This window comes from Sciurus vulgaris (assembly GCF_902686455.1).
Source record: "Sciurus vulgaris genome assembly, chromosome: 9".
In the NCBI taxonomy this organism is placed as follows: domain Eukaryota; kingdom Metazoa; phylum Chordata; class Mammalia; order Rodentia; family Sciuridae; genus Sciurus; species Sciurus vulgaris.
In genome coordinates this window covers 69,523,402-69,534,250 of record NC_136469.1, presented here as the reverse complement: position 1 = coordinate 69,534,250, position 10,849 = coordinate 69,523,402, and the positions used below count along the sequence as shown (strand labels likewise).

Sequence of the window (10,849 nt, the reverse complement as noted above, 5' to 3'; positions counted from 1 at the left end):
TGATAGATTCTAGGGGTTTTTATTTTTGGTTTTGGTTAGGGGGGACTGAAAACCTAGGGCATCACACACGGCAGCACCCTAGACCCAGAGATGTTTAAAGGCATTTCCTGGGGTGGGAGTAGGGATTTTAGATTTTTTTTTTTAAAGCTGCAAGGGGCAGGGGGGTGTTACTGATTTAAGCAGGTTTTCTGAGCTTTTGTGCTACCATCTCAATGAATATGGATAGGAGATGTAATCAAAATCATTTTTCACTTTGGTTCCATGGAACCCACTTTTTCAATACAGCCACCTAAGATACCAATGCACATCCAAACACCCTTGGGGCAGTGTTGTTTCAGGGAATTCTGAATGTGGAGTTAATATTTCATCTCTTCTAAGTCCTATCAAATTCCTCCTTCTTCAAGTGGTTGTGGGGAAGTTTAAATGTAAGTTCATTATGTCAGCTTTCATTTCATATTGGTTATAAGCATGATTTTATTATTAAAGTGAGATGGGATAAAATATTTTTGTAATGACATAACATTTTATTTTCATTGTCACCATTTTATATACAAACACAAGTTAATAAAACAGCACAAAACAGTAAAATTTCATAATTAATATTTATAGGTGCATAGTTTCATGCTCACATATTTTATATATTATATTTATTAATAAATTTCACAATACATCATTATTCTTAGACAGAATCATTGAAGACACCTAAAAATCTCATATGATAGTAAATCACAACTTCTCAACAACAGCAACAAAAAAATAGTGAAGATTTAGAAATAAGTGGTAGTCACTTAGGTGATTTTAATTTGCTTTAATATTTTAGATTTGAAGCCACAATGTCCACAGCACACAAGGATCCTGCTACCATATACTCACTTTAGTGAGAGGGAAGCACCGAAATGCTAAGTGGGGGCAGGTACAGATACTTCAATCACTGCTGATGGAAGACTTCAAAGTACACTGTAAAAACTGAGAAATGTCATGACTGGGCACATTGGAACTGAGCACTTGTACAGGATGGAACATCTGTCAGCAGATCTCAAGAAACTGGAAACAAGGATATTTCTTAGGCTTCAGGTTCATAGTCTTGATAGCCTTCCTAATGAGGAAAATTGAACAGTAAGCATTGTTAGTGGAAGCAACCAGTGATCAGGATTTAGAAAAGTGACAAAGGACGTGGCTTAACATTTTGAGTGAAATTTATACTCATGGAGTTTTGGAACTATTCTGCTATGAATAGATATAATCTTAATTTTAATAGTTTGATCTTACCTGTCAGGTATGAAAGTGAATTATGGTATTGTCAGAGTTAAGGTTTCTGGTTCTACTTCCAGATGTGCCATTAAACAATCATGTGACCTAGTTCTATAGGATGTATTAGTGGAACTCTCTTGCTCTCAGTTTTCTCAACTGCAAAATTTGAGAGCCAAATAAAATGGTTTAAGAAACCTCTTAAGGCCAAACTTCTCTAATTCTTAAAAGAAAATTAAGACATTTAAAGGAAAGATACATTTTGTTTCCTTTCACTCTCAATTGCAAATTTCATCTTCACCTATGGCTTCAATTATCACTTTTATCCTAAAGCCCAAGTCCTTCATAAAGTATCTAGATAGCATCTACAATAAAAATATCAATTAGCTTTAACTAAAGGGGTCATATAAGTGCTTCTAAAAACCAACTCTAATAAGATCAGGATTCTGCTTAAAAATAAACAAATCTTTAAATTCTCCAGGTGCTTTCAGAATAAAGTACAAACAAACTGAAAGGTTGTCCTGAAGTTCTACAATTTAACAATTTGTTTTTGAATCATCTCTGTAATCTTTTATTAATATTATTATTTTTAGCACTGGGCATTGAACCCAGGGACACTTAACCACTGAGTCACATCCCCAGGCACCCCCAAATCCCCGCTTTTTTTTTTTTTTCTTTTGCAACAAGACCTCTCTAAGTTGCTGAAGCTAACTTTGAACTTGTGGTCCTCCTGACTCAGCCTCCCAAGCTGCTGGGATTACCTGCATGCACCCCTGAACCCAGCATCTGTAATCCTAATCTGTTACTATTGTCTCTGATTCCTAAACTTGAATCATAATTACCATTCTTCAGACCTGTCCATATGCACAGACCTACATGTCTTTTCTTCTGAAATGTCCTTGTACTAGAATATTCTTCCCTCATTTTAACCTATTCTTTCTCCTACCCCCTCCCATCAGATCAACCTCACCTCCTAGATAAATCTTCTCCTGATGGACTTACACAAATTCTAACATAAAGGAAATCTAACAGGCACAGATTTTTGGTACTTCCTATTAGGAAGACCCAACTTATATTTCTAAACTTCAGTTTTAGCACTTTATGAATAAAAATCTTTACCTCAGAAGGCATTTCATAAGCCTCATTGTCAGGATCCACTGGCATATCTTCCAGAATTCCTTCCTGTGGGGATCCTTCTTGACTCTAATATTTGAAGTGGGAAGCACAAAAAGAATGTGATGAGGTATAATTTTTCATTTGTGAAATATATTTTGAAAAAATCTCATTTTATATGTACTTTATAAAAATATATATAAAATAAAATTTTTTCAAACTATATAAATTCCAAAATATATAAATATTGCATATTTATATATTATATATATAAAATGAGATTTTTTTCAAAATATATACATATTTTATATGATGGCAGGGATGCTGTATAAAAATTTTGGCACTCATTTACATTATTGCTGGCCTTCTAAAACACCCTTGGGAAAACATCATGGCAACATGAGTTACAAACTCTAAAAGTGTACAAAGTTTTTTCCCAAGTAATTCACAATAGTCTAAAGTGATAATTCAAAGATTTTCAGCACAAGATCTATGCCAACAGTAAAAAACAACAACAACAACAAAAACTAACTAAATGATGAGGAGTCAAGAAAATGATCATTCAACTACTCAATAGATTATTATGAAGACATGTATTATGACATGAGAATTATGTAGCAAAAATGAGAATGAATGGCATAATCTGTAGCAGGATATAAAGGGGTACATATATTGTGGACACAACCTATGTAGAATTCAGTTGCAAATGTACAATGATTGCAAGAAAATACAACAAGTATTGAAAGTATTTTGTTATACAGTCATGTACGTTTTTAAAATTTTTTTCCTGAATTTTTAACTTACACAACTATAAAAACATACATGTTTTTCAATTTATTGTAAAATGATGGCAGATAAATTATTGTCTGAAATATGAAGATTAAATGAACATATATTTGAAGGAAGAAGTGCATGATCAGACTATTTTTCAAGGTTATCTCTTCATAGAAAACTTACATCACAAAATTTGTCCTGAAATGGTCATTGCTTTATTAGTATTCTTCATTAAATACCTTTTTTCTTTGCATTTATTGTGGTAAAATAATTGTAAAATGAAAAAATTAGTCAGAAATTCAAAGAGCAGAGATGCGAGAGCCCAAATGTGCTTACTTAAAGAGTCCCTCAGCTATGTTGACAAAATATATTTGATGTAAATAATATCTCCCCGACTTCATCATGAACATGACTGACAGGTAGGCAGGAGGATAAGGAAATGACTGACAGTAAGAAAACATTAAACTAACGATCACATGGTAGTTGGACAGAGAAATTTACAGATCATGCTACCCTGCCCAACTTTCTTTTTACACACCAAAAAGTCCAAGTTATTTATAAATTAAATACAGTGCAAACCATTTCCAAACCATCTCACTTCTAAATGTGAAATAAAGATATTGTTTGCAGACCTGCAATCTACCAGCATATCGACGCCTTTTTTGAGAGCAGATTGATCACTGTCAGGCGTTTATCATCCGCCATTTGTCTGCCTCTCGCCTGTCCATCGCCTGCCTTACCCCTATCCATCACCCAATGCTCGAGGTTCACCTCCCGATTGTCCAACAGCTGCCAGCAGATTGACCGCAGACCGCCAGTGGAGCATCAGCTGCCTGCTGCTGCCTGGAAGTTCACTGTTACAGTACCTGCAGGTTTGATTACATGTGGCTGCCACCATTTTGAGACAACAGCCAGGCCCTGTAGGACCCCTGGCCGGACTGACTGAGTCCCGTCTCCAGGATCCCTCAGCCCAACCGATCACTCCCTGCCTCTGGGGCCCTCACATCAACTGACTGCTCCCTGCCACCAGGAACCCCAGACCAACTGACTGTGCCCTATCACAGGGAACCCAGACCAACTGATTGCACCTGGCCTCCTGGATCCCACAACCACACCAAACACACCTGACCTCCAGGACCACTGCCGGACCAACTGCATCCTGTCTCCAGGACCTACAGCTGACCACGTCCACCCCTGAGCTGCAGCTTCCCATTTGGAAGCCAGAGCAGCCATCTTGGATAATCCTGGAAGCCGTAACTCCGATCTTCAGGTGGGGCAAATCCCATCTTGAGACGCCTGCTGGAGGCTTGAAGCTCATTGTCAGGTACCTCTCATATATCAGACTACTGAACACTGGGAGGTTTCATTAGTCTATGACTATTATACAGTAGATTTTCTTTTTTCTCCTTTTTAAAAAAAATGTTTAAGTTTTTATTTCTTTACGTTTCTTGCTTTCTTTTCCATCTGTTTGCCTGTTACCTCAGAGTCGCTTTCTCCCTTATTTACATGATGTTATTGTCCCCATAGGGGCTATTTGGTCTAGGATTGCATAGTGTCTGATTTGGGTACTGCTAATATTGATCTCCCCTTAAAGAAAGGGTTTTGGACACCTATAGGGCCACTATAAGCCTATAGGGGGAAATCTGCAATACCCGAGATCTGCAGCGCTAGAGGGGAAGATGCATGAACAACATGAAAAAACAAGGGAAGAAAATGATCCAAAAAAATCTAGATTATATAGTAATAGAATCCAATGACAGTATGTTAGAAGAAATGTCAGAAAAGGACTTCAGATTATACATGATTAAGATGATTCGCGAAGTAAAGGATGAGATAAGAGAGCAAATGCAGGCAATGAATGATAATACCAATAAAGTGAAAGAGTACCTGTAGGAAGCAAAAGATCATTTCAACAAAGAGATAGAGATTTAAAAAAAAAAAAAAAAACAACCGGAAACAATTGAAATGAAGGAGACAATAAACCAAATAAAAAACTCAATGGAAAGCATCACGAACAGACTAGACCACTTGGAAGACAGAACCTCAGAAAATGAAGACAAAATATTTAATCTTGAAAATAAAGTCACCCAAACAGAGAAGATGGTAAGAAATCATGAACAGAATCTCCAAGAACTGTGGGACATCATGAAAAGACCAAATTTAAGAATTATTGGGATTGAAGAAGGCACAGAGATACAAACCAAAGGAATGAACAACCTATTCAATGAAATAATATCAGAAAATTTCCCTAACCTGAAGAATGAAATGTAAAATCAAATACAAGAGGCTTACAGAACACCAAATGCACAGAATCACAACAGATCCACACCAAGGCACATTATAATGAAAATACATAACATTCAAAATAAAGATAGGATTTTGAAGGCCATGAGAGAAAAGCATCAGATTACATATAGGGGGAGACCAATACGGATAGCAGCAGACTTCTCAACCCAGACTCTAAAAGCTAGAAGGGCCTGGACCAACATATTTCAAGCTCAGAAAGAACATGGTTGCCAACCAAGAATCCTATACCCAACAAAACTAACCTTCAGATTTGAAGATGAAATAAAATCCTTCCATGATAAACAAAAGTTAAAAGAATTTACAAATAGAAAGCCTGCGCTACAGAATGTTCTCAACAAAATATTCCATGAGGAGGAAATGAAAAACAACAATGTAGGTCAGCAAAGGAAGGAACAACCTTAGAGAAAAACCACTCAAAGGAGAAACCAAGCCAACTTAAAAACCAAAAATAAGCCAAATGACTGGGAATACAAATCATTTCTCAATAACAACCCTGAATGTTAATGGCCTAAACTCCTCAATCAAAAGACATAGACTGGCAGAATGGATTAAAAAGAAAGACCCAACAATATGCTGCCTGCAAGAGACTCATCTCATAGAAAAAGACATCCACAGACTAAAGGTGAAAGATTGGAAAAAATCTACCATGCACATGGACTCAGTAAAAAAGCAGGGGTTTCCATCCTTATATCAGATAAAGTGGACTTCACGCCAAAGTTAGTCAGAAGGGATAAAGAAGGACATTGCACACTGCTTAAGGGAACAATAAATCAGGAAGACATAACGATAGTAAATATTTATGCCCCAAACAATGGTGCATCCCTGTACATCAAACAAATCCTTCTCAATTTCAAGAATCACATAGATCACAACACAATAATTCTGGGTGACTTTAACGCACCACTGTCACCACTAGATAGATCTTCCAAACAAAATCCAACCAAAGAAACCATAGAACTCAATAACACAATCAATAACCTAGACTTAATAGACATATATAGAATATTCCATCCATCAACGAGTGGATTCACTTTCTTCTCAGCAGCACATGGAACCTTCTCGAAAATAGACCGTATGTTATGCCACAAAGCAGACCTTAGGAAATGCAAAAAAATAGAGATACTGCCTTGTGTTCTATAAGATCATAATGGAATGAGAGTAGAAATCAATGAGAAAGTAAAAAAAGGAAATTACTCCAACACTTGGAGACTAAATAATATGTTATTGAATGAAACATGCATAACAAAAAACATCAGGGAGGAGATTAAAAAATTCTTAGAGGTCAATGAGAATGATGATACAACATATCAAAATCTCTGGGACACTATGAAAGCAGTACTAAGAGGAAAATTCATTGCATGGAGCGCATTCCAGAAAAGAATGAAAAGTCAACAATTAAATGACCTAACATTACAGCTCAAAGCCCTAGAAAAAGAAGAACAGAATAACAGCAAAAGTAGTAGAAGACAGGAAATAATTAAAATCAGAGCTGAAATCAATGAAATTGAAACAAAAGGAACTATTCAAAAAATTGACATAACAAAAAGTTGGTTCTTTGAGAAAGTAAACAAAATAGATAAACCCTTAGTCACACTAACAAAGAGAAGGAGAGAGAAGACTCAAATTACTAAAATACATGATGCAAAAGGAAATATCACAACAGACACCACTGAGATACAGAACATAATGAGAAGCTACTTTGAAAATCTGTATTCCAACAAAATAGAAAGTACCCAAGACATTGACAAATTTCTAGAGACATATGCTCCTCCCAACTGAACCAGGAGGACATACACGATTTAAACAGATCAATATCAAGCAATGAAATAGAAGAAGCCATTAAAAATCTACCATCCAAGAAAAGCCCAGGACCAGACGGATTCTCAGCCGAATTCTACAAGACTTTCAAAGAAGAACTCATTCCAATACTTCTCAAAGTATTCCAGGAAATAGAAAAGGAGGGTACCCTACCGCACTCATTCTATGAAGCTAATATCACCCTCATACCTAAACCAGGAAAAGACACATCAAGGAAAGAAAATTTTAGACCAATATCCTTGATGAATATAGACACAAAAATCCTTAACAAAATATTGGCAAACCGTATCCAAAAACATATTAAGAAAATTGTGCACCACGATCAAGTGGGGTTCATTCCTGGAATGCAAGGATGGTTTAACATCCGTAAATCAATAAACATAATCCATCATGTCAATAGACTTAAGGATAAGAATCATATGGTTATTTCAATTGATGCAGAAAAAGCATTTGACAATATACAACACCCCTTCATGCTGAAAACACTAGAAAAAATAGGGATACTAGGAACATACCTGAATATTGTAAAGGCTATTTAGGCTAAGCACATGGCCAACATCATTCTTAATGGAGAAAAACTGAAACCATTCCCTTTAAAAATGGGAACAAGACAGGGATGTCCTCTTTCACCACTTCTATTCAACATTGTCCTCGAAACTCTAGCAAGAGCAGTTAGGCAGACTAAAGAAATTAAAGGGATAGGAAGAGGAAAAGAGGAACTTAAGCTGTCACTATTTGCGGATGACATGATTCTATATTTAGAGGATCCAAAAACCTCCTCCAGAAAACTTCTAGACCTCATCAATGAAATCAGCAAAATAGCAGGCTATAAAATCAACACACATAAATCTACAGCATTTTTATATGCAAGTGATGAAACAGGTGAAAGGGAAATGAGGAAAACAACTCCATTTGCAATAGCCTCAAAAAAAATAAAATACTTGGGTATCGATCTAAACAAAGAGGTAAAAGATCTCTACAATGAAAACTACAAAACACTGAAGAATAAAATTAAGGAAGACTTTAGAAGATGGAAAGATCTCCCATGTTCTTGGATAGGCAGAATTAATATTGTCAAAATGGCCATACTACCAAGAGTGCTATACAGATTCAATGCAATTCCAATTAAAATCCCAATGACGTACCTCACAGAAATAGAGCAAGCAATCATGAAATTCATCTGGAAGAATAAGAAACCCAGAATAGCTAAAGCAATACTTAGCAGGAAGAATGAAACAGGGGGTATCGGAATACCAGAACTTCAACTCTACTACAAAGCAATAGTAACAAAAACAGCATGATATTGACACCAAAATAGACAGGTAGATCAATGGTACAGAATAGAGGACACGGACACAAACCCAAAGGAATACAATTTTCTCATATTAGACAAAGGTGCCAAAAATATGCAATGGAGAAACGATAGCCTTTTCAACAAATGGTGCTGGGAAAACTGGAAATCCATATGCAACAGAATGAAACTAAACCCCTATCTCTCACCCTGCACAAAACTCAACTCACAATGGATCAAGGACCTTGAAATCAGACCAGAGACCCTGCATCTTATAGAAGAAAAAGTAGGTCCAAATCTTCACCTTGTTGGCTTAGGATCAAACTTCCTTAATAGGATTCCCATAGCACAAGAAATAAAAGCAAGAATCAATAACTGGGATAGATTCAAACTAAATAGCTTTCTCTCAGCAAAGGAAACTATCAGCGGTACGAAGAGAGAGCCTACAGAGTGGGAGAATATCTTTGCCTCTCATACTTCAGATAGAGCACTAATTTCCAGAATATATAAAGAACTCAAAAAACTCTACACCAAGAATACAAATAACCCAATCAACAAATGGGCTAAGGAAATGAACAGACACTTCACAGAAGAAGATGTACAAGCAATCAACAGATATATGAAAAAATGTTCAACATCTTTAGTAATAAGAGAAATGCAAATCAAAACTATAGTAAGATTCCATCTCACCCCAATTAGAATGGCGATTATCAAGAACACAAGCAACAATAGGTATTGGAGAGGATGTGGGGAAAAAGGTACACTCATACATTGCTGGTGGGACTGAAAATTAGTGCAGCCACTCTGGAAAGCAGTGTGGAGATTCCTTAGTAAACTTGGAATGGACCTACCATTTGACCCAGCTATCCCACTCCTCAGCCTATACCCAAAGGACTTAAGATCAGCACACTACAGAGATACAGGCACATCAGTGTTCATAGGGGCTCAATTCACAATAGCCAGACTATGGAACCAACCTAGATGCCCTTCAATTGATGAATGGATAAAGAAACTGTGGTATATATGTATAATGGAATATTACTCAGCTATAAAGAATAATAAAATTATGGCATTTGCAGGCAAATGGATGAAATTGGAGACTATCATGTTAAATGAGATAAGCCAATCTCAAAAATCCAAAAGAGGAATGATCTCACTGATAAGCGGATGATGACACTTAATGGGGGGTGGGAGTGGGATAAGAATGGAGGAAGGAGGGACTGTATAGAGGGAAAAGAGAGGTGGGAGGGGTGGGGGGGGAAGGAAAAAAATAATGGAATGAATCAAACATCATTACTCTATGTAAATTTATGAATATGCAAATGGTATGCTGTTACTCCATGTACAAACAGAAACAATATGTATCGCATTTGTTTACAATAAAAATAAATTTAAAAAAAATCCTAAGAACAAATAAACAAGAAGCCCACAAAATCAAATCTGATTTAAAAAAAAAAAAAAAGATATTGTTTGCAGTGTTTCATGTCTTGGTACAAGAATACAAAGTTCTGTCATGTGGTGGTTAGGCACAAGGACTGTAGTATCACAGGACTTTAGTTCATTTTCTAGCTTCTCTAGATTACTGATCTTGCGTAAGATTGGGCTATTTTATTATGTCCTCTAAACATCAACTAGACTTAGTAATAAAATGGACAGAAATACCTTCTTTGCACCTGACATCATTAACCTCTTTGTTGATATTTGGATAACTGTTAGTGACAGGCAGGAGAAAAATAAGGCAAAAATTCTGTTTTCATAGGTTTTTGTTTGATTTCAGTGTTGGGGATCAAACCCAGGGCTTCAAGCATGCCAGGCAGACACTAAGCCACATCCCCAGCCCATGTATTTTTAAACTGACAAGTAGAATATTAATCTTCTTATGTTTCATTGGAAGGTTTCAACATAGACTGGGCTAGTCAATATGGCCAATCTGATCTGCTATTGTTAACTATCACATTTGAGTTGCTCCCCTTCAACTAGAGCTGGTGAAAGTTGGTTCTGGCTGTGCATGTGTACTTGGGGGTATATCAGTGTACTTTCAACGTTCACACAGGTGACACTGGATGTTGGTTGGTGGATTCTCTGACTAGATCAATCATGTACTGGGATCAACTATAATCCATCCTTCTTCATTTAAAATACTGCTACACTCAAATTACAAGTACAAAATGATTCCTTATTTTTAAAAGCACAGTATACATACATTTCCCTAATCCATTTAGATTTATATTCCACAGATCAATAGGCTATGAAATAAATTATGTATAACTTATTGTGAACTAAATATAGGGGATTAAA

The 10,849-nt window shown here is 36.2% G+C and overlaps 1 protein-coding gene across 4 annotated transcripts in view; it reads right to left on the bottom strand.

The window, feature by feature from the left end:
- Positions 1 to 518: 518 nt before the first annotated feature.
- SNCA (synuclein alpha) overlaps positions 519 to 10,849 on the bottom strand; it is a 111,466-nt gene continuing 101,135 nt past the window's right edge. For 3 of the 4 annotated variants that reach the window (XM_079153355.1, XM_079153354.1, XM_079153353.1), the window contains 2 exons: positions 2,368 to 2,451; positions 519 to 1,096 (listed from right to left, as the gene is read on the bottom strand). In XM_079153355.1, the coding sequence (XP_079009481.1) occupies positions 1,064 to 1,096; positions 2,368 to 2,451 (117 nt within the window). In that variant the 3' untranslated portion in view covers positions 519 to 1,063. The remainder of the gene's footprint in view (positions 1,097 to 2,367; positions 2,452 to 10,849) is intronic. The other variant, XM_079153352.1, reaches the window with a different exon arrangement.